This window comes from Protopterus annectens, chromosome 1.part0 (assembly GCF_019279795.1).
Source record: "Protopterus annectens isolate FY-2018-M chromosome 1.part0, PAN1.0, whole genome shotgun sequence".
Taxonomy (NCBI): Eukaryota; Metazoa; Chordata; order Ceratodontiformes; family Protopteridae; genus Protopterus; species Protopterus annectens.
The window spans coordinates 1,753,814,018-1,753,838,585 of record NC_056725.1 but is presented as its reverse complement, the minus strand read 5'-3'; the positions used below and the strand labels follow the sequence as shown (position 1 = coordinate 1,753,838,585).

At 42.7% G+C, this 24,568-nt stretch overlaps 1 protein-coding gene across 1 annotated transcript in view; it reads left to right on the top strand.

Annotated features, from left to right (window-relative positions):
• ORC3 (origin recognition complex subunit 3) overlaps positions 1-24,568 on the top strand; it is a 1,128,136-nt gene that overhangs the window by 972,274 nt on the left and 131,294 nt on the right. Inside the window, exon 17 of the mRNA XM_044069085.1 lies at positions 24,262-24,403. Within this exon, the coding sequence (XP_043925020.1) occupies positions 24,262-24,403 (142 nt within the window). The remainder of the gene's footprint in view (positions 1-24,261; positions 24,404-24,568) is intronic.

Here is a 24,568-nt window from a genome sequence, read left to right as displayed (position 1 = left end):
TGCATCATCACTTCAACAACGTCCTTTGAAAGACAGGAAGCTAGGAAACATACAATCATAACAAGTCTGTTTTTGGTGGTAAAAGCAAAAAAGAATGGCATGTAAAACAAGGGTATGTTGTAGGGACTTGGAGCAGTCTAAGCAGGACTGGATACTTTTTGTTGGCCCTTCTGGTTGCAGACAGTGACATCCTTAGAGTAGGTTTGTAGGTTAGTACTTTTAAAGAAATAGGGCATATCGTTTAACCTTTTGATAAGATGTTATTACTTCAACTGCAGTCTTATTGTCTTACCATTACAGGTGCAATGGATCCTCACTGAGTCTGCATTGCACATCATTTTTCTTCAGAGGTTAAGATTTTTTTTATTTAAAGAAGGCCCCCTCACTGATTCAGTTCAAAATAGTTTACTACATGTAGGTTATTGTGTGGTGTGGTTGAGCTGAAAATGAGTGGCACTATACAGGGATACTTGTAACAGATTTTTTATATAAGCAAGATTTTAAAAAAAGGAGGGGAGCTAAACAGTGATGTGTACTCTGTCCTAACTGTTTCGCCAAGACTGCTGTTGCCAGGGTCTGCTATAATGAGGAAGTACTGTTTTTTTTTTTTTCTTAAGCAATTATTAAAGAAGCTGGTGTTACATCAAGCACTGTGATTGGTTAATTCACATTTTAAAAGACTGCGGCTTTTAATTGTGTTTAATCTGAAGAAGTTCTACTCAATAAAGAATGAAAGCCATCATTTTTATACAACTCTTTGGCTCCATTCCTTGTATAAAGTTTTTTTTTTTTTGTATTTTCATTTGTTTTATTAAGTTTGTGTTTTTTTTAATGTACTTTTCTACACAGATGAAAATCCAACAGACTAATTCATAGTTAGTTGACGAATTCTATTTTCTGCCATTTTCTTTGCCACTCTAATTTCACCCTTTTATGTGAAGTCTGGGAGTTGGTTTCTGGTTAATCCGTCTTCTCATTTCAATAGGCCATTTCCAATCTTGATTTTTCCTGACAACTTTATTTGCATTGTGTGACTTTGTTCTTTATTATTTATGTTCATGTTAGTTAGCAAGGGCTTAGGCCCTCTTTAACTTTTCTTCTCGATTTCCTAAAAAGTATGGCTGCAGGAGTCAGATTTCTCTTGCTGGCATTATTTAGATCCTGTATGTTATTTAGTTTCCTTGCTCATGTTTCGGCATTGTCTTATGTATGCTAACTTTGATGAGGTTTCCTTAAAGAGGCAAGGAAAGCAGCGGTGTACTTGTTTGAGCAAGGTTTAGGTGTCACCTTCACAAAAGCCTTTTACATTGGCCCCTGATCATTGTATCTTTAGGTGGGTAGAAAGATTCATCCCTTTTCCTTGGCTTGTCTTTCCTTGAAGTTTTTCAGTGAAACTTTGCCCTTTCTAGAAAAAAACTGCTTTCATCTGATGTTAATCTTCTGCCCATTCATCACTGATGGGTTTGGTTCCGAGCCCCTCGGAACCGTGTCAGCCTAATACCAAGCTCGCGTACACCAAAAACTCTTGAGCTAAGCTGGTACCCACAATGCCCTTCTCCCTGTTACCTCAGATCTCATTTGCCACATAGCCATATAGCAGCGTTTCACCGAGTTCTCAAGCCAAGTGTTATATTTTCTTGATAATTGTGTATTTTCTGAATATTTTTCTTATTTTTCACTCTTTTACTATTAAAATATCTAACTAGCTCTACTCATTGGGTAATTCTTTTACCATCATTGGTATGCCCTCTCCTTACCCTTGTGGTATCACTTGATACCATTGTTGGCATCTTCTTTCCCTTTCTTCTACCTTTATAGGTGTTTAGTAGTTTTGTTAACTTTTTTGTGTGTTTATGGAAATGTCTGACAAAAAAGGGACTTCTGGGTTTAAACATTGCACCTCTTGCAATGGTAAACTCCCTAACAGCGACTCTCACGATGAATGTGTTTATTGTCTGGGGGTTTCTCACCTCCCTGTTTAAACCTCCCAGATTTGTCAAAGTTTTAGTCAGCGGATGCTGAATGAAAGGAAAAATAAATTGATTCTGAAAGTCCTTCTCATTTCTCCTTGCTCAGAGGCCCTTTATGTGTCGGAGGGCTCAACACCTCCAGTGAATGACAAGAAATGTCCCCATTCTGATCCCTCTTCACCGGCTGGTGATAAGAGCAAGTCACACAAACATAAGGACCACAAATCTTCCTCTGACCATAGAATTGCTACTTCGGCTTCGACTATTACTTCTACTTCCATTTCGAGCTCTGCTCCAATTGCCACATTGACCGAAGCTGTGGACATTATTCGATTTTCAACGTCGGCACCACCCACAGCACTGACCCTGCCCCTCATTTCAGCTATGGCTCCGACCTTACCGTCGACAACAGCTACGACACCAACTTTGCCTTTTACTACACTGAACGCGGTTTTGACCCATGCAATTCCTTTGGAATTGATAACATAGACTTCGAGTGCCTCTTCGGCACCAAGCCCCTTTTCCACTCCAGTGATTCCTTTACTGCCTGTCTCCAAATTAAAGACTACGGTGCCACTAGCTCAGACACCACAGACCCGATACTCCCCTTCTTTACATCCATATCTAGATCAGATGTACAGCCCCTTTCTGGACCGACCTGACTCCCCTTCAGGAGTGTCCACAAGGTCCACCAGGAGTCCTTCCGAAATTGATGTGGTGCGCCTGTTGGCTCAGCTGTTGACGGCCAGAGGGATAACAAATGTTCCTAAGACTCACCCCCCCCTTTGGGTCTGTCTCTCCCAGGACTCCAACGTATAATCCTCCTTTGGATCTGTCGGTTCCAAAGCCCATTGCTCCGAAGTCCTTTGTGGAACCCCCGTTACTTGGCTCCAACAGTGACTGTCACTGAGGCTTCGAGGCCACCCCTTTGGTTTTCGGTTCCATCCGAACCATACCTTCCTCAGACTTATGGTTGGAGGGCGGCCTTGGTCCAGAGCACAGTTCCGATTGTTTTATCGGTTCCATCCTCAGATCCGGGGATAATGTCTGCCCTGATCCTGCTTGAGGCTCCAACACCAGGAGTGGATCCGATGGAGTGGGGGGTGACCGCAGTTCCGAGGTTGTCCTCTGTTCCGGGCTCCCATTCCTCTTTGGGCGGACCTGCTTTCCGGGTGATGAAGAAGGTTTGGGAAGCGCTCTGACGTCGGAACTTCACCCTGCTCCCACTGAGCTTACAGCTACCATGAGCCACCCCCTGGGACACCGGGAGAAGAAGTCTCAGGAAACCCCAGTCCAGGGTACCCATCCTTCCAAGTCTTCCTCAGATATTCTCATTGAGGAACCTCCTCAGAAGAAGGCGTGCAAGAGGAAGCAGACTGACTCTCCTGAAGAGTCTTTGAGGATACGGACTATGATGATGGGGAGGGGTCCCCATGGTCACCCCCCCTGATGATGTCTCCTTCGGAGATATCCTGGAAATATTAAAGCGGGGGTGGCTGGTAGCTCTCTAACCCTTCCTCGGAGTCCGTCTTCCTTCAAGCTTTTTGCTCCTGGCCTTCTACCTCCTGGGTGATCCCACCTGCCAATGAGTTGATCCAGCTAGTCATGCAGCATACTTGGCAGAACCCTGACTCTATTGAGGCCATTTCCCGGAGACCAGATAAGATTCTTTCCCGCCCCGGAAGAGCATCCCCACTGGTCCAGAGGTTTGCCAGTTGACGCTATGGTGGTGGTAGCGGCCACTAAAAAGGATCTAGTTTAAGAAAGCCCTACTGTTCACCCGCCCAACAGAGTCCCAGGCTGTGAACAGATTGGGGAAGTGAATTTTTGCTTCAGTGACCTTTGCTGTCAGGTCCCTGAACTACTTGGCACATTTCACGAGGCTCCAAAGAGATTTGATTACCGAACTTTGCTGAGGCCTCGCGGGTCAAGTTTCTGATGGGGCTTGGGACAAGGTTGCCTCTCAACTTGCCACCCTTGAATCTATTTCCAATTCGTCCATGAGGCTGCTCCCCCACGCAACTGAGGGGGCGGCTAGAGCTGAGGGTACAGGCATAGTCATGAGGCGTCATGCCTGGATGCACATCTGTGACCTCGCAAACTCCAAGTCCTCCTTTTTGAACCATCTTATTTGGTTAGAAAGTGAAGGACACACTGGCCAGATGCGAGCAGGATGGAAAGACTTTGCCTGCCATTGGCCTACGTTTTTCCAAGCCCCAACATTCTTTTTCCAGGAACCAGAGGAGTGGGAAAATCTGGCACAAGAAATCTCAAGGTCCTTTCTGTAACGCACGTGGTAAGGATTCTCCTAGAGGCGGAGGGGGTTCCAGTGGTGGAAGATGCCCCTTTAGGAGCAGAGGGGGTCCCCGAAACCAAGACTCCAGGGATTCCTTCTCTGTGTGGTCTTATCAATTCTCCCGAAGCGTTGCCCATTTGCTTTCCTCTGGAAGCAGTCGGGGGTCTTTTTTCTCTGCAACAAACTGCCTGGTGCTCTATTTCAAATGATCGATGGGTGCAGAGAATAATCTCCAGAGGCTACTACATCCCTCTATCCTCCCATCCAAAACCTGCAAAAAAACTTCTCGATGTTCCACCTAATCAAAGGGAAGAAGCGGCTTTAGAGATAAGAAAGCTGTATCAAAAAAAGAGTCATTCAACCAGTCCCTCCAGACCAATGCGAATCCGGGTTTTACTCAAGATTCTATTTAGTGCCAAAAATGACCAGGGACTGGAGACCCACTCTGGATCTCAGCCATTTAAACAAATCAGTGGTACAAACTAAATTCCGCATGGTCACTGTTCCATCCATTCTCCCATTTATGGGAGGATGTTTGGATGTGCTCGATAGACCCCCAGGATGCGTATTACCACATGAAAATGGACAAACGCTCCAGGAGTCTCCTTCGCTTCCAGCTAGGAGCCAGTCATTACCAGTTCCGAGCCCTGCCATTCAGTCTCTCGACAGCCCCAGAGTGTTCATTAAATGTCTAGCAGTGGTGACAGCTCATCTGAGTCTTCAAGAATTCCAGGTGTTTCCATATTTATATGATTGGCTCCTTTCCGCCCCCACCAAGCGTCTTCTGACCACGGCCATCTGTTACACTCTTTCACTAGCGGAGTCCCTAGGCATCACCGTACATTGGGAGAAAACCAACTTACAATCTACCCAACAGCTGGAATTTATAGGGGCAGTTTTTGATACTCGAACATGCCTGGTATCTTTACCGGCTCACAGGCTTCAGAGACTAAGATTGCAAGTACGTGTGATACTCTGTCAAAGAAAGGTGTCAGCAAGGGAAGTTCTCCAGGCTCTAGGGTCCATGTCTGCAGCCATTTCGATAGTTCCTCTGGTGAGGTTACACATGAGATTGTTACAATGGCTCCTATTGTCCCAGTGGTTAACAAATCTTCACCCCCTACACTCACAGATCCTCATAACCAACTCTTGCAAGCAAGATCTCCTCTGGTGGATGAGGTCAGATGCAGAACTTTGGTGTCGCCCTTTTCAGACTCCTCAACACAACACCACTGTGACCACAGATGCTTCCTTGATAGGGTGGAGGAGCCATTTTCAGGGAAAGACAGTCCAAGGCACATGGTTGAGCTTACAGGCCAACGTGCATATCAGTGTTCTGGAGTTAAGAGCGGTGCTGTTAACATTGCAGGCATTACATCCTCTCCTTCCATCTGGAATGCTTGTGATTCAGTCAGACAATATGTCAGTAGTCTGGTACATAAACAAGGAGGAACCAAATCCTACCCCCTGTGTCAAGAGGCCATTAGAATTTGGCACTAGGTGATGGCTTCCGACCGCTTTCTTATAGCAAAGCACATCCCATGAAGTTCCAGCGTGATTGCAGACAGGCTGAGCAGATGCGTTCTCCTTCCACATGAGTGGTCTCTCAGTCCCAAAGTGACAGCAGAAATTTTCAGCCAATGGGCCAGCCTTGCTGCGACCTTGTCGCCTCCCCTTTGAACAACAAATGCAGCAGCTTTTTTGCCCTCTTTCCTCCAGAGGGGAAGTCCCTGAGAGACGCTCTGACTCACTGTTGGCCCACAGGTCTCCTCTACCCTTATCCACCAGTTCCCTTGGTACCTCTATTTTTAAAGAAAGCAACTCTGTTGAGATGCAAGGTGATCCTCATTTCCCCATTCTGGCCTCGTCAAGTGTGGTTTCCCTTCCTCCGGCCTCAACTGTTACAGCCTCCATGGATCCTAGGTACTCGTCCAGACTTAATTTCTCACCCCCAAAGGTTGACTCTCCCGAATCTGTCCACTCTCAGGCTGACAGCTTGGTTTCTCCACTTCTATTAGTTGCCAGGCAGGAAACCCTTTCCTCTCCTGTTTGCGGTATCATTCTGGCCTTCCATAAGCCATCCTCCAGAAAACTTTACAGAGATAAATGGAAAAGGTTTGCTTTTTGGTCTAAAGAACGGATACTAGATCCCTTCTCACCTCCGGTCTCTGTTATACTTCAGTACCTATCTGAGTTCTTTGAGAATGGAGCATCATCTTCTACCATACAAGTCCATTTAGCAGCTATTTCCAGTTTTCATAATGGCTCAGAGGGCACTCCACTTATGTCCATCCGCCAATGGAAAACCTTTCTCAAAGGAGTGTTTCACAGCAGACCTCCAATTAGGCATCTGTTAGAGGCGTGGAATCTCTCTCAAGTACTACAGTCTCTCTCTCAACCCCCCCTTTGAGCCTGCTGCAAAATGTGATCTCAAATTCCTATCATGGACATTTCTATTTTTGGTAGCTGTCACTTCAGCTAGACGGATCTCAGAATTACAGGCCTTATGCATCAAGAGACCATACTTAGTATTTCATAAAGACAGAGTATCGCTATGTACTAATCCATCTTTTCTCCCCAAAGTGATTTCTGATTTTTCTGTGAACCAATCCATCGAGCTCCCAGTGTTTTTCCCAAACTATTCCAGTAAAGGAAAATACTGTCTACACTCATTGGATGTACATAGGCAACTACGTTTTTACTTAGACAGGACTAAATCTATCCGCAAGACAGATCTTTTCATTTCCTTCTCTGGTGCAAAAATGGGATATGCTGTGTCAAAAGTCACTTTATCAAAGTGGCTCAGAGATTGTATTTCTTTTTCATATTCACGTACAAATGAGCCTAAACCTAACAATATCAAAGCACATTCAACTAGTGCTATAGTAACCTCTGTAGCTTTTCACTCCAGAGCATCTAACATTTGCGTAGCAGCCTTTTGGGGTAAACCTCACACTTTCATCAAACATTACAAGTTGGATATGGTCTCCAGGGGAAGAGCAGCCTTTAGCTCAATAGTGCTCAAGAATGTTCTTCCATAAGGGCCACCCAGGTTTCTCAGGTAGCTTGTGATTCTTTCCCATCAGTGATGAATGGGAAGAAGATTAACAACATCAGATAAAGAAGTTATGTCTTACCATAATGTTCCATACATGTTGTTGATCTTCTTCCAGTCATCACACCCTCCCACCGTCCCCCACCAATGGCTCCTGGTGGATCTCATGGGACCTTGTGGTGTTTTCAGGATTTTTGCTCAGAAATGGCCTCTACTTTACTTCTATATGTCTTATGCAAACTCGATCTGAGGTAACAGGGAGAAGGGCATTGTGGGTAGCAGCTTAGCTCAAGAGTTTTTAGTGTAAGCGAGCTTGGTATTAGGCCAACATGGTTCCGAGGGGCTCTGAACCGAATCCATCAGTGATGAATGGAAGAAGATCAACAACACAGATGGAGCGTTATGGTAAGACATAACTTTTTTTTGTTAAGCTGAATAGATTTTTTAATTAACTAACCACTTGGAACACTAGTGGTAAGCTGATTAATATTAAAGCTATGCCTCCTTCTGCAGGAAAAGGTGTGCAAACTACTATGATGAAGGATTCCCACCCATTTCTGCTATTTCTGAGGTTCATGCGGTGAGCTCTAGTTCCAGCATTTATCTGTCCGTACCATGGCTGGACAATCCTTGTATCTTCCTCCTCCATTCTGGTGGAAATTCTGTCACTTGATTGATCTAACTCACAGACTTTATCAACACAGCACCCTGGACCAGATAGTGCTCACTGCAAACAAGTAGATCAAACATACTGGACCTGTTACGAACATGGAAGAACATTGTACCATATATTATGTCTTCGTTGGTGAAGTTGGAATACAAAGCTATTTCTTTTTAAGTAAGAATCAACCCAGAAAACCCAACTAAACCTGTAACAGTTAGGAGCTATTCTAAAGCAAACTGCATCCTATTAAGTGATAGTTTGTCAAAATACACAGCTCCCCAAAACCCAGAAAACACAGTTACCTATGCAGAATTATTCACAGAAGCCCTGTACAAACATATAAATGCCTGCATTGAGGCTGCCATTCCTATCAGAATCATCTTCAACAACCCCCCTTTTTCCCATTTTCTACATGGGAATGGCTCCTGCGGATACTCATAGCAGTGTGGACCAAAAGCTGTATCCCAGACAAACTGGAGAATAAGCCTGCTAGTGCCATTGTTCAAGAACAGAGGTGTTTGGGGAAGCTGTGAATTTTGATAAACTATCAGTTAATAGGATGTAGTTTGCTTTAGAATAGTTCATAACTGTTATGGGTTTAGTTGATTTTTTTAGGGTTGATTTGTCAATTGTTGTCATCTGTCTCTATAAAGTAACATCATCCTTAGATGACCCTTGGCTTAACTCTTTAGTAACATACCCCACCATATAAGCTTGCGAGGAACTCTGGGACAAAACTGGGTTGGGTTGCACAGTTAGGCTTCTAAATAGCATGGTGTTCATTAGCCTATTATAAATCTATGAACCTATGAGAGGTATACAGTGGTGGGTCCTATTATAGTAGTTACTAGCAAATGTGGGTTCTTTTTTTAGCATTGATCCAATAAGGAAATTAAAGTAGATTGTAGTTTAATGAGCATGGGGGCTATGTAGGGAAGAGGTGGAAGTAGGAAGAATGATGCTATGGTTATCCTAGCTTTGCCTGTCAGATGTGCTTTGACCATGTAGAAGGTGCCATGTTTCTGGTTGATTTTCCTCACAGCATGTTTTATGTGGACGTTAAATTTAAGGTTTTCATGGATGATGACCTCTAATAGCTTGACATGGGTTACTAGTTCAGTCTTAGTATGATTGGAAGAGGATAGAGAAAAATGATTTTTCTGAGCAGATAGTTGATTGGGGTGAGTAAGATCAGCTTCAGATTTTTTAGGGTTAATGAATAATTATGAGATTGCTAACCAAGCCTTGACAGAAGTGAGTGATTCCTGGATGAGATAGTGTAGTTTATCTATATTTCTAGGTGAGTAGTTAAAGGTAGAGTCACCTGAATACTAAGTGATGGAAGTTTGATTGTGCAGATCATTGATGAATGTATTGGAGGACTCCGACTGTTGCAGAGAGAAAGGGGAAAATATTATTTTGCTGTTTTACTGATTATGTTCTATTTGAGAGCTAGCTACGAAACAAGAACCTGATGATGGCCCTAGTCTTAGAGAAGACTTAACTAACAGCTCATAGTGTAAGAAGGTGCCAAATGTCTTGGAATGGATCAAGGAATACTGCTGACACATATTACTATTTGTTTTCATTTTTGTTTTTTTAATTTGATTCAGATTTTATCTTGCACACATCCATTTCCTTTTCCTCTGTTAAATCTTTTTAACTGGGTACTTAATTATTTCACATGCTCTGTTGTACCTCAATAATAAGTCTGTTTTTTCTTTAAAAAAATGTTTCACCTTTCATTATTTATTATTATTATTACTATTGCAGCAGGTAGTATGTTTGTTGTCCTCTCATATTTTCTGGTTTGCAATGACATGTGATTTCCACCCCCAAGGTTTTCTCAGTCACACTTTCACTCGCTGCTGTTCCTTGACTCCTTTTACCATGTGCCTACCGGTGGGACATTATTTTACAGAAGTGTGTATGCAAAGGAGAGGCAGAATCCTTCCCTCCTTAATGCAGTTGCAATATGCATGCTTCCATGTGTTTCTAACCGACACCGTTGCCAACCACTGCCCTTAACTGCAGGTCATAGAAGGTTATTCTAACCTCTGCAATTATGATCCTATATGTTCCCAAGTTAACTCTCCTTCCAGGGGTAGGGAAGGATATTACCAGCCTCTTAACATAGTGGTCTTCTTGGGTCACTGGCAGTATGGCCATATACACTGCACTTCATAGGTTCATATGTGTATACTAGGCTAATGACCACTAGTGCCTTTTTAAGCCTATCCATTCATCCTAAATCTGTACAAGTTCTGGTAACCTTGGTAGTATAAGCATGGTTTGGAAGATGAAAACTTTACAAGAAGGGCCAAGGAGATGAACCACTTGTAGGCTGCCTTTGTCCGTTAGAGACATAGATACCAAACCAGGAGTGAATTTCTGGTTCCCAGTCCACTTGTCAGAATTGTACTTGAGCTGATTTAGGGAGGAGCACTGCTTCACATGGGTGGGATACCTGTTCCACAGAAGGGGTAGTCACTAAGACACACACCTGTCTCAACAGCAGGTCTTATTTATATCACAGGCAAGGTTTAAGTCATTAGAAGTGGTAATTCTGATGCTGTTTGCTTTGCAGATATGAAGGAGATCTATCAGAGTGGGGTTTTCAGGATGCCTTGTATGCCAGGCATAGATCTTCACTCGAGCCTATAGGGGATGCAATAAAAGGAAAAGGGCTTTGAGGTGCTCTGCATAGGAACATTTTATTCTTTTAGTGTGAAATCTCTATGAACATTCTAATTGTTGAATGTGCCTGGTTAGGTGCATACCAGAGGGGGCATTGTACTCAATGATAAGTGTAATGAATGCTGAATACATTCATAGGTTCATAGGTTCATACTAGGCTATCTGCCCAAGGGCATTTATAAGCCTAGCCCATAGTTATTTGGCTTTCGCCACCCCTTTAGTTTGAATAAAACTATGCCTATTATTTTGCTGTGCCTCTGTCAAGCAGTGACACTGAAGTAATCCCTGGGGTATATCTGCGATCTCCCATCCATTGGTCAAGATTCCTCTTGAACAAGGCCAGCGAGGTGCTCTGCCTCACATGTACCGGGATTTTGTTCCACAGCATGGGGAGTCTCTGGGTGATGAATCTGTCCCTCCAGCACGTTCTATTAATAACCGTGTCAAGGTTTAAGTCTCCCGCCCTTGTGGTTCTGAGGGATCTAGATTTTTGAGGTGAAGCATATTCATCAAATCTGGGTTTGACATGGCCTTATATGTCAGGCACAGGTCACCTCTGAGCAAGCGGTATGAGACTGAATAGAGCTGGAGTTCTTTCAGTCGGGCAGCATAAGACATATTTTTGAGACCCTTTATCCTTTTGGTGAGGAACTTTGGGGCCTTTCCAGCTGCTGCAGGTGTCGGGTCAGATACATTCGAATGGGGCATTGTACTCAATCATAGGTCTAATGAGTGATGAGTACAGGGGGACAACGACCTCCCTTGATCTAGATGTGAATCCCTTCATGATCAGGTGGGCAATGTAGAAGGTTTTCCTAACTACTTTAGCAACATGAGTGTCAAGCGAAGGCTACTGTCAACCTTGGTCCCCAGATCCCTGATGACTTCTTCTGTGCTCAGTGGATTGCCACCTATATGGTAGCTAGGGTAACCTTGTTTTTCCCGAAGGGTATGACTATGCATTTCTTGGCATTTAACTTTAGGCCATGGCTCTGGCACCAGTTATCCGTTTCTGTGAGGCCCTTCTGAAGGATATCTGTCTCAGATGTGTTTTCGACTATGGCGCCCAGTTTGCAGTCATCTGCAAACTTTGTCAGCCATAACCCTCCTGCGTTTGCTTGTACTTCAGAAAAGTAGATGCCGAACAATGACCTCTGTGGACCTAGATGCCATACCTTTGTTTTATAAGTTGCAAAGCATAGAATGATTTCCTTACTACCACAGACGTGATGGTTGAAGATTCAATTGCTGTCTGTATTCTGAAAGTCCCTGACTACGTGGTCTATTCTTAGGAGTGTGTTATCAATATGATAGTTACCATGTGTGGCTGACTTCCTGAAGGATATTGTTATGCATTTCTTGGCATTTTGTTTTAGTCATCTTGCCAAGCTGGCTTGTTTCATCATTTGTTGAATCATAAACTGTTTTGTTTTGTTAACAAATCATTTTGCTCACCAAACCCACTAAGGTGTGTTCTTTAGTTCAGTAACATAAACATCTGTAGTGCCCTTATTAAGAACTAGTGTAAATGCAAATTCTCTCTAGACTCAGAATAATTCATGAACTTGTGTCTTAGTTACAGTATTTCCTTTCATGATTTATAGAAAAAGTGAAAGTATTAATCTTCAAGATTTCCTCCCTAGTGGTATGCAGAAATATTGCACTGTGCACTGTACCATTTTAGGATTTTTGGCTCCTCCTCTTGGAGTGAGAAATTAACTGAGTTTCTAGATCCATGGCTTTTAGTTTTTTGCTAAATGTGGATGCAGTAAGAGAATTACTGGTGATTTAATTTGGTCCATTTTTCTGAGTGCAAATTATACTGCTGTATTTCCAGATACATAAACTCATGCAAGTAATTGTGTTTCTTCACTGTGACACCATGTGGCATATGGACGTTAAGATGGTGAATAAGCAATACAGACAGGGAGATTGAACGTCTAGCCTGTATGAGATACTTTAATCAGATTGAACTGTTTAGAAAATGTACCACTTGACATGCAGCTTTCACATCCATGTCACTGGTATTTAAAGCTATACCCCCTGTACAGCGTGCAGGTGCTTCTGTCAGCTTTGATTATTTATTTTGTTGTTAGATGACAAATTACAACGGTGGAAATGAGTATTCTCCAGTAGCAGTGAGACACTAACAATGTTTAAGTGCAGAGGGACAGGACTGTACTTCATATAGTTCACTTTCCTGAGACCCACATATAAAGGTTAAACAAATTAAAATGATTAGCATGCATCATATTGAGTTTGTATAAAAATAAGATTATTCCAGTATTTAAAATAAATGACTATAGCATAATGAGTAAACATTAAGTGCCATACAGCATTAATAAGGTAGAAGAAGATGCATGGAATATGCTTATTTGAACATCCAAGCTGCACAGGTAATGCCACAGAGATATATACACATAACTTAGTGTAAACTGTTATAAAATCTCTTAGTTATTGCCTTAAAGGCAGATACTTCTGAAAAAGTGTCATAAAGTTGATGCTGCTAGGAATGGGTCCAACAAAACAGTTGATGCTGTAAAAATGCTAAATAAATGTAATTACAAACTAAGGCTTCTCCTCTGTGTGTTTATAGGATGAAGTATAACATTTGCACAGGGAGTCCTCAGACAATATACCATGTTAATTCCGCAACTGCTTTTAGAATTCCAAGGGTGGAAGCTTCCTTCTAATAAAGCTAATAAGGCAGTCTGCCACCTGATTTTGTAGCTGACAACAAGGTATTATGAATTCTTGTAATTCTGTGTGACTATCGAGGAAAGAGTGAGAATTTCTTACTTTCCCACCAAAAGAATTAATGTCTCTTTCAGTTACCACTATCAGGCAGCATTGCATGTGAAGCAATACTGAAGATAACATATTGTCTACTTTCCTGGCAACACAGAGATTGTGTGCTATTTTTAACATGAATGCCCCCATCTCATTTGAAGTAAGGAGCATCCCACCATGCTCTTGGTGGTTCAAGGTATATATTTTTCTGAAGCTCTTTTGGTGTACCAGCATCAATCTGTCAGTAGTAGCCAATTCCAGTCTTACATATCAAAAGTGGTCATGTTCTTCACTGCCTTCCTGAGGGGTATCTTTCAGGTAGGGAGTAACTAAAGTGGCAAAGCTTGTTGAGCCATCCTGTACAGCTTCATCAACACAGCGGGCAGTCACTTTGGTGTCAGTATTGTTCCTCTCTGGCATGGTTAACCTGTGAGATTTTCCTTCCTGATGTAACAATGATGGCTTTCATTTTGTTATACCAGTAGGGTGACATGGCCGTCAAACCATATATACTTCCTGAATTTCCACAGTTGTCTCGCATATCATGCTTCAAGTGAGGGGCAACCATAAATGTCACAAGATAAGGAAATTTGATTCTAATCCAGATATTGGTGAATCTTTTGGAAGTACTTTTCTGCAAAGATTTTCAAGCCCTCTAGCCACAAGATGCATTTTTGGTGTTGCTTGTGTCTCCAGTCAGGAGTTAATCTTGTTTCATATGTGAGTAATAGGGATGTATCTGATTGGCTTCCTAGTTTATTGTGAATATCTTCTAGATTTAGCATGTCAACAGACTTTTCTGTTCCACCAGTATCAGCTGGGCTTAAATATTTCAAGTTATACTAGTTCTTTTGCCTTCCTGGTTACAGCAGTTGTAGCTGATTCACTACATTGATATCAAATTCTTCCTTACCTACTTCAGAATTTTCCATGTTTTTCCTTGTTCTGAGTTCTTTGGTATCATTTCCATTATTTTTTGAGAATTTGGCCTAATGCTTTAGTCTTGACTTTATACAACCTGGAATGATGCACCCTTGTATAGTTACTGTTAAGCCCTACATATAACCTTCTAGCCTAGTTTATCAATACAAAACAGACATGAATGTAACATTTGTATTATACCATGACCCCAAAAGCGAAATGCTGATTGGCCAGCGTGCCGTTGTAATCGGAAGATATACTAATAAATTGAAAAAGGTCGTCCGTTTTCCTTTTTCCAGCTCTGTAACTTTTTTTAAAAACACTGCTATGCCATGTTTTTTAACATACATACAATAGTTTTGTTTTAAAAGGGAAAAAGAAGATCTCGTTGTTTTAGCGTTTTTCAAGAGTGTAAAATGAGTTTAACATGGCGAGACGAATTAGTAAAATAACAGCGGAGATGTCCGTTGCTTTTTTTTTTAATCTCGTATGATACTATGTTAAACTCATACAACAAAACGACGGCGGAATCAGCTTCCTTTGCTGCCAACTCTGATGTGCTTTTGCCTAGCGGTAGGAGTACGTGCTCAGGTGCCAAGAAACCGCGAGATACCAGACATCCAACCAAGGCATCATAACAGGCATTTATTAGGTAAAGTAACTGTTCATTTTCTAAAATAGTATAAATATATTTTCATATATAATAGTACTGGTGGGTATTTTGGTGTAGGCTACGGTTGGCTTTGTTTGGTGAAACCACAAAAACGGTGGGTATAGCATTACCAGCACCACCATTTAATTGCTACTATTATCATCTATGCATTTGGTATATAGGTGGAAAACAAGTTAGCTTAGCACTTATTTTCCCCTCTCCAAAACTGTTGCTCTGGGGATCAGAATAAGCTAAAATTAAAATGATTAGCATGCATCATATTGAGTTTGTATAAAAATAAGATTATTCCAATATTTAAAATAAATGACTATAGCATAATGAGTAAACATTAAGTGCCATACAGCATTAATAAGGTAGAAGAAGATGCTTATTTTACTGTAGATCAAAGTCAGGAAAGTCAGGTACCTTTTCTAAGCCCAAAAATTTTCTTTTATATCCAGAAGCTTCAGGGTTGACATAGGGCCAGATTCAATAAAGCATACACTAAGTGTACACGATATGTATTCAGTAAAATTCATATCACATTTTTTTGTGCATTCTAGTCACTCAGGAAGATTACACTAAGTATACACGTAGTCTACACTTTGTGGTAACCTTTATGAATCCCTGTCACTTTTTAAAGCTGCAAGAATATCAGTAGGAAAACTATAATTAGGATAAGAAGGTGTGAGCTATGTCTGTGTTGTCTGTTCACTCAGAACTGTGTACACTTAGTGTAGGCATTATTGAATGCCAGGGATAGTCTTTTTAAGGGCCTTTTGTCCTTGATGAGCACCAGAGAAGAAGGTCTGAGTTCTGCACTTATTGTCTAGGGAATCCAATAGACTGAAATAATTTATGCAAATCCACTGTGGTTTCTCCTTGGGCAGTAAAACTGCAGTTAATCACAGGCAGAATTTGGTTGGTTCCCTTCCTAGGCAAAGATTTTCTTCACTGCAGAAAGCTATTTTGCTTCTCTGTATGACCAGGGAATAAGCAAGATAAAATACCACAGTTTTTGCTCTTTACCATCCTTTACCAGATTGTGACTGTATAGCAGTCTTCCCATATATACCCAAGACAGCTGCATTTGTCTGAGCGGCTTAGATTAAACTGCTCGAACTGCTCAAAATGCTGAAGAAAGAATGATTGAGTGACTCCCCAAGTTTCCATCCAAGTATATGTCTCCTGCCAAAAGAAGAGAAAACTAGGCAAGTCTTTGTTCTTTGCCATATAGTTGCCAGCATACAACTTTTTGAGGCTATTTTTAGTGTTTAAACCTGGTGAGCACAGGCCTATTTCTGTCTGTATAAGTGTATTACTCTTTGACAAAAATATGATCTGATGTTGTTAATCTTCATTCATTCCTTTACTGATGGGTGTCTGTTCCATCCGCGGAACCGAATCGGCCATTATAACAAGCTCGGGCCAGCCAAAAAAACTCGCGAGCTAAGCTTTTGCCCATAGTGCCTCTCTCTACATTACCTCAGATCTCGTTTGCTGCATACTAAATCAAGTAGTGTCAGGCCAGCTCTTGGCTAAGTCATTTCAAATTTTGTCTCTTCTTAAACATTTCTTGTTTTTTGTTTTATATATCTAGTTGACCTATTGTTAATCGCATACTTTTTGCTTATCTGCGTGAGTGTCCCTCTCTTTCCTCCTTTTTATCAAGTTTAGTACTTTTTGTACTATTGCTGGTACAGGCCTTCCCTTATCTCTTAGGTAATTCCCAATACCATTGTTGGTATTCCCCTTAAAATATGTTCTTCTCTGTTGTTGAGAGTGTGTTTCTGTAATTTAATCATTTTTTTTTTTTTTTTTTGTGGCTAAAATGTATTTTTTGAGCTATGTCTGAAAAAAAAGGAACAGCTGGTTTCAAGTGTTGTGACCAGTGTGACAGGAAAATGCCTAATGTGGATAGCCATATGTTCTGTGTGTACTGTCTTGGGATGCCACACCTATCTGTGAAACCCCCTTGTGAGATTTGTAAAAGATTTAGCTCCCGCACTTTGACAGAACATAAAAATAAGCTTATGCTTAAGGAGTATCCTTAAATCTCCTTTCACTGAGGCGATCTCCAAGGCAGAGGGCTCATCCCCTCTAGAGAAAGAACATAAAAAGAGGAGGAAATCCTTACCCTCCTCTTCTCATGCCAGTGAATCTAAATCGATGGAGCTGAAAGCTAAAATTTCTAAACCGGCACCAACATCCTCATCACTGAGGCCTCAAACTCCCTCCATGGTGCCATCTTCGGGTCTGGCACCTCAGCACCTGGCTAGGGTGTCATCCTCGGCACCTATTCCCCAGGCTCCGACTACAACACCGATTGCAATAACAATACCAACTTCCCTTTTAGCACCACAAATAGTCATTCCAATTCTGGTCATGTCCCCCCTACCTATACATCATGCTGGTCCTTTGACCTAGGTGCTGAAAAGTGACATAACCCCTCGGACCTGATATTCCCTTCTGTGGATCCATTTTTTGGCCAACAATACAGCCCATTTCTAGAGAGTCCTGACTCCCTGTCAGGGATATCCACCCGATCCTCCTGGAGCCTTTCGGAACTGGACATAGTGAGGATAGTGGATCAGCTCCTGACAGCCAGAGGATTTCCAACGCCTTCCAAAGCCTCCCTCCCACCTGAAGCCGAGAATTTTTTTCCACAGACTCCTACATACTTTCCTCTTTCGACCTTCCTGGATGTATCAGAGCATTCCACACCAACGCCAACCCCGGTTCCAGCTTCTTCGGCTCCATTGGTAGACGTTACCATGGCTCCGGAGTCTACCCTTTGGTCATCAACTCACCCAGAGCTGGGCCATTCTCGCGATCGAGACTGGTCTGTCAGCACTGTAATCCCTAATACGGCACTTGTTTTTTCCATGGTTCCGTCTACCACGGTTCCAGTTGCTTTGAAGGAACCGGGTCCTCTCATGGCACCTTCCTTGGGAGTGGGTTCATCAGAGCGGGGTGTGACACAGTCCCAAGGTTGTCTTTCTTGGTTCCAGGCTCCTATCCCTCTTTGGGCAGACCTGCTTTCCAGGTGATGGAGAGGGCGCTTGCCTCTGCATGGTCCCAGATGATCCCTTTGGCACCGGAGACCCATTGTATACCTTTCCTCTGAGCCGCAGTTGACACAGCCCACTGCTCAAGGACACCGGGCACGGGAACATCAAGACATCCTTCCACAAGGTAACCAGTCTGCGGAATCCTCCTCAGATGTCCCCACTGAGGAGGTACCTCGCAAGATCATGCAAGAGGAATCATGTGGATTCCCCTCAAGAATCCCTCACCGAAGATATATACTATGATGAAGGAGAAGGGTCCTCATGGTCGCCCCTGAGGATGTCTCCTTTAGAGACGTATTAGAAATTCTGAAGCAGGGGGAGACTGGAAGTCCACCACCCCTTCCTTGGAGGAGCCTGTATTCTTGCAGGCTTTCCGTGCCAGGCCCTCTACTTCCTGGGTGACACCACCTGCAGATGAATTGCTTCAGCTCATCATGCAACATGCCTGAAAGAGTCCTGATACCACTGAACCTATCCCTGGGAGACAAGACAAAATTTTTTCTCCTCCAGATGACAACCCACACTGGTCTAAGGGCCTTCCAGTAGATGTTATGGTTGTGGCTGCAGCCACTAAGAAAGAGCTCACCTAGGACAGCTCTACTGTCCATCCCCCTAACAAGGAGTCTGGGGTGATAGACAGACTAGGGAAGTGGGTGTACTCTTCAGTGACCTTTGCCATTCCGTCCTTGAACATTGTGGCACACTTTGGCCAGCTTCAGAGAGACCTAATCTCAGAACTCTCACAAACCATGGCAGGAGTAGTTTCTGATGAGGTACGTGACAAAGTTGCCACACAGTGTGCCACCCTGGAATCTATCTGTAACGTGTCCAAGAGGTTGATTTCTCACTCTACCAAAGGAGTGGCTAGAACAGCAGATGCAGGTGTTGTCACGAGACATCACGCATGGATGCACCTATGTGATTTTGCGGATCCCTTTAAGTCTTCCTTTCTGAATGCCTGCATAGAGGCCCTAACTTAAAAGACACTTTACGAAAAAACCACCGAGTGCAGGAGCTGGGATGCAAGCAAGTATATTCTGGTACCTCGGCTGAACACAGCCTTCAAAGGAACCTTTGAAGGCTGTGTTCAGCCCAGGTACCAGAATATACTTGCTTGCATCCCAGCTCCTGCACTCGGTGGTTTTTTTCGTCAATTTTTTTCTTGGTTTTTCATATATATATATATATATATATATATATATATATATATATTAAAAGACACTTTAGCCAGGTGTGAAAAAGACAGTAAGACCTTGTCTGCTGTAGGCATGCATTTTTCCAACCCCCAACGACCCAACTTTAGAAATCAGAGGAGTGGAAAGATGTGATACAAGAAATCCCAGGGTCCTTTCCGCGACACACGTGGTGAGTTTTCCCCTGAGGCAGAGGGGGGAACTCAACTGGAAGATGCCTCTTAGGAGGCAGAGGGGGTCCATGTAATCAGGGATCCAGAGATTCTTTATCTGGACAGCTCTATCAGCGCTCCTGAAGGGTGGCCAAGTTGCTTACCTCTGGAAGCAGTTAGGGGATGATTTTTTCTGCACCTCCTTGCCTGGCAAACGATAACCACAGATTTTTGGATGCAGACGATAATTGCCAGAGATCATCACATCTCTTTCATTCTTTACCCAAACATATTCCCAACATTCCACCCAGTCAAAGGGAAGCAGCAGCTCAAGAAATCCAAAAGCTGATTCTAAAAAGAGCCATCCAAACAGTCCCACCAGACCAAATAAGATCAGGTTTCTGCTCTGGGTTCTTTTTAGTGCCAAAAAAGACAGGGGACTGGAGGCCAATTGTAGACCTCAGCATCCTAAACAAATTTGTCAAACAAAATTCTGGATGGTCACGGTTCATTCTCTACTACCCTTTCTGGTGAAAGATGATTGGATGTGCTCAGTAGATTTTCAGGATGCGTATTACCACATAAAAATGGACAAATGCTCCCAAAGATTCCTCCACTTCTGGCTGGGAGTCTATCACTACCAATTTCAAGCGCTGCCCTTTGGTCTCTCTATGGCCCCCAGTGTGTTCACCAAATGCATGACAGTGGAACAGCTCACTTGAGACTGCAAGGACTCCGGGTGGTTCCATATTTAGATGACTGGCTCCTTACTGCCCCAACCAAGCATTTACTGGTTTCAGCCATTCATTACACTCTACAGCTTATGGAACAGTTGGGGATAACAGTAAACAAAGACAAATGCAAGTTGACTCCTTCTCAAAGACTGGAGTTCATAGGGGCAAGTTTTGATACTCAATCTTGCCTAGTCCCCCTCCCACTCCACAGCCTGGAAACAAAACTCAACTCCAGGTGATACTCTGTCAGGCCAAAGCTCCAGCTCGGGCAATCCTCCAACTAGTAGGGTCAATGGCAGCATCGATAACAATAGTTCACTGGCAAGACTATGCATGAGACTCCTACACTGACTTTTGTTAACGCAGTGGTCCCCTTTGACTCGTCCTTTGTCCTTTCAAATCAGGATAACAGATCGGTGCAAACAAGACTGAATTTGGTGGGTGAAGCCAGAAGAGCACCTATGGAGTCAGCCTTTCTCTCCCCCCCCCCCCCTCAGCCCAGAGCCATAGTGACCACAGATGCCTCCCTGATTGGGTGGGGGGGGGCATTTCCAGGGAAGGACAGTCCAAGGCACGTGGTCATCCTTGAAGTCCAACCTACATATCAGTGTTCTAGAACTGAGGGTAGTGCTTCTAGTGTTGCAAGCATTTCAACCTGTTCTCCTTCAGGAACAATTGCCATCCAGTCCGACAACATGTCAATGATCTTGTATATCAACAAACAAGGGGCAATCAAGTCCTACCCATTGTGTCGCAAGGCCATGAGAATTTGGCAATGGGCGATAGCTTCCAACTGCTTTCTGACAGCAGTGTACATTCCCAGGGATTCTAATGTAATTCCAGATCCAGACAAATTGAGCAGATGCATTCTCCTGCCTGATTCTGATGATGTTTGTGGTGCAGTAGATGAAAGCTCTAAATCTTATGGAGTTCTTGATGTGAATAAAAAACTGTTCATTTTTAAAATACATTGAGCGGACTGCTGTGGCTTTTGGAGTGCTTGGGAATCCTGTGCCTGGTGTTTTCCCTATTACTTTTTACTACTCATTTTTTGCTGGTTGCAAGGGATAACACTGACAGTTTTGTTCCCTCAATCCAGTTGTGGCGGCGAAGATCTTTCAGTTGCTGGGCCAGCCTTGCTGCGATCTGTTCGCGTCCCCCGCAAATCAGAAATGCAGCAGCTACTTTGCCATAATTCCCCCACAGGGGGAGTCCCCAAGGCACTCTCTTGTGCACAAGTCGCCCATAGGACTTCTTTATGCTTACCCTCCCCTTCCTCTGATCCCACAATTATTAAAGAAGGCTCTTCAGTTGAAAAGCAGAATAATTCTCATTACACCCTACTGGCCCAGAGAAATTTGTTTTCCCTTTCTTTGGCCTCATCTGGTACATCAACAATGGATTCTGGATCCAGCTCTGGAATTGCTGTCGCTCCCACAGGGTTGATACATCCAAACATATCGAGCCTCAAGCTGACAGCTTGGTTCCTCCACTTCCAATGATTGCCAGGCAAAGCAATCTGTCCTCCCCTGTCCACCACATTCTTCTGGCTTCCCATAAACCATCCACCAGGGAACTTTATCTAAGCAAGTGGAAAAGATTCATAATTTGGTCTCATAAAAAGGAGTAAACCCTTTTTCAGCTCCTCTTTCTATGGTGCTAGATTACTTATTGAATCTCCTTCTTTCAGGAGCTGCAGCTTCAACTATTCGCGTACACTTGGTGGCAATCTCCAATTTCAATAATACTTTCAAGGACTGTTCCTTGATTTCACATTCCCTCTGTAAAACCTTTTTGAAAGGTGTTACACACATTAGGCCCCCCCTTGAAACAGCCGATCGAGCCCTGGAGTTTGATATTAATTCTGAAATCCTTGACTCGTCCTCCATTTGAATCTGTTGCCAATTATGATCTGAAATTTTTATCCTGGAAAACTTTGTTCTTGGTGGCCATTACCTCAGCAAGATGAATTTCTGAGTTGCAAGCTTTGTGCATAAAATGTTCCATCCTTACATAGTGTTCCATAAGGACAGAGCATCACTCCGCAGTAACCCCTCCTTTTTACCCAAAGTTATTTCAGACTTGACTATTAATCAAACGATCAATCTACCAATTCGTTTTTCTAACAAAGGAGAATATTCACTACATTTGCTTGACGTGCATAGACCATTGCGTTTCTATCCTGACAGAACTAAGTAATTACAAAAATCTGACCAGTTATTTGTATCATTCTCAGGACCAAAATCGGGGAGACCTGTTTCCAAAGTTACCTTGTCTAAATGGTTGAGAGATTGCATTTGGTTCATTTATCAGCGGAACAAAGCTTCCCTACCATCTAAAGTCAAAGTGCACTCAACCAGATCAGTTGCAACATCTGTTGCTTTCCATGCAAGAGTTTCTGTGTGTGACATTTGTGCGGCAGCAACATGGTCTACCCCTCATACCTTTATCACTCATTACAAATTGGATATGGTCTCCAGGGGGGAGAGCTTCCTTTGGTTCAATGGTACTCAAGAATATGCTTCCATAGGGCCTCCCAGGAAACAGAAGTAGCTAGGTACTCTGTCATCATCAATAAGGAATGAATGAAGATGAACATCAGATAAAGAAGTTATGTTCTTACCATAACGTTCCATCTGTGTTGTTAATCTTCATTCATTCATTCATTCATTACAACCCACCAGCCATCCCCCTCCAAAAGACTCCTGGAGGTTCAGATATGATCCTAGCCTATGATAGGAAAGTTGCTCAGGTAAAGCCTCCGCGTTCTTTCTTCCTTCCTTATGGGCAGACTCGATCTGAGGTAATGGGGCACTATGAGTAAAAGCTTAGCTTGAGAGTTTTGTTGGCTGGTGTGAGCTTATTATAACGGCCGATTTGCTTCAGAGGATGGAACCGACACCCACCAGTAATGAATGAATGAAGATCAACAACACAGGTGGAACATTATGGTAAGAACATAACTTTGTTTTTTTAGGAGGAAAAAGGAACTTAATTTGTAAACATTCTGTCCCTTCTAACATCCTGAGAGTTTATTACCTTTTAACTTCTTGACATTTAAATGTTCCCGAGGAAGACAAAGTCCAGTTTTGAAGTCCTTTTAATTTGAGTGATATCATTTGGTCTGCGTTCTTTTGTAATCTGAAAACGGACACCTGTAGAGGAGACATTTATTTCCAATTAGGAAAATATCTTCTGAATTGAGTACAGCTTCTTGCATTCTGTTTTTCAGTGTCCTTCTACCCTCATGCTCACAATATTCAAGCAACTAAATAATGCTTTCTTTTGAACTGGATTTAGACTGCCATATTTTATATAAAGAGTGGCTTTCTTTTTCTTGTTCAGGCATTTCTGAGGAAAAGAACATCTGCATGGCAGGTAGTGGATGTGGAATCCCAATTACCCCCCAAGCCCTATGCTTCTCAATCTGTATAGTGCTTCCTGCGTGGCAACAAATAATTGCAGGACTTCAGCAACTATGGAAGGTAGCTGTTTGTATTTGCCACTCCAGGAATGAGCTCCTCTTCCAACAAACGTCTTAATGCTGATCCCTGTGTGATTTCCTCTGCCTAGCATTTGTCTTATAAACACCCACACTTTACCTTGTTCTACTGGGCAATTCAATGCTGTGAGCAGGTTTGGCAAGAGGATTCCTCCTTTGCTACTTGAGATTATGTACTTGTGATTACCTGCTGTGCTTGTTCAGATAAATCAGTATTTTTTTGTAGAGTAACAGTTTTATGCTTACATTGTACAGTATAACTTTGCTGTTCTACATTTTAAAGTAGCACTTATGGTACCTAACTTGTCACTACTTGCTAAGGCCATAGTTTTAAATGTTAATTGCATTGAATAGCTCTTAAGAAACATTACAATTGTATAGGAAGCAGGCCTGTAATTAGCCAGGGCTTTGTTACGGAGCATAATTGAAAATGTAACAAACCCCCAAGTTAAACTTTCTAGGTGGTTGTACTGATGGTGCCTTATAGTTCATTGATATTAATCAGTACAGTACTTTCTTTTCAGAATGTTTTGGTGTATTAAGTAACTATGTTTATTGCTCTAGGATGCACCTCAAGCCTCCAGAAGTGATGCCTCTCTATGAAGTGGTGTATTTCAGTGGTGCCAGTACTTTACGTAAGCATCTGAATGCTGCTCCTCGCATAGCTCTTCACACAGCACTCAACAATCCCTACTACTACTTAGAGGTAAACTGCATATTTTCTGATGAGCTCGGAAACAGTGGTGGTGATTTTTTTTGTTTTTACTGATGTCGCTGTTGCATGGAAACCAAGAAGAGGCCTAGTTTGTCTGTTCTGCTCTGTTTTCATGATTAGAAAATTGACCACTGAAGCACTAGTTGCTTAGTGTAG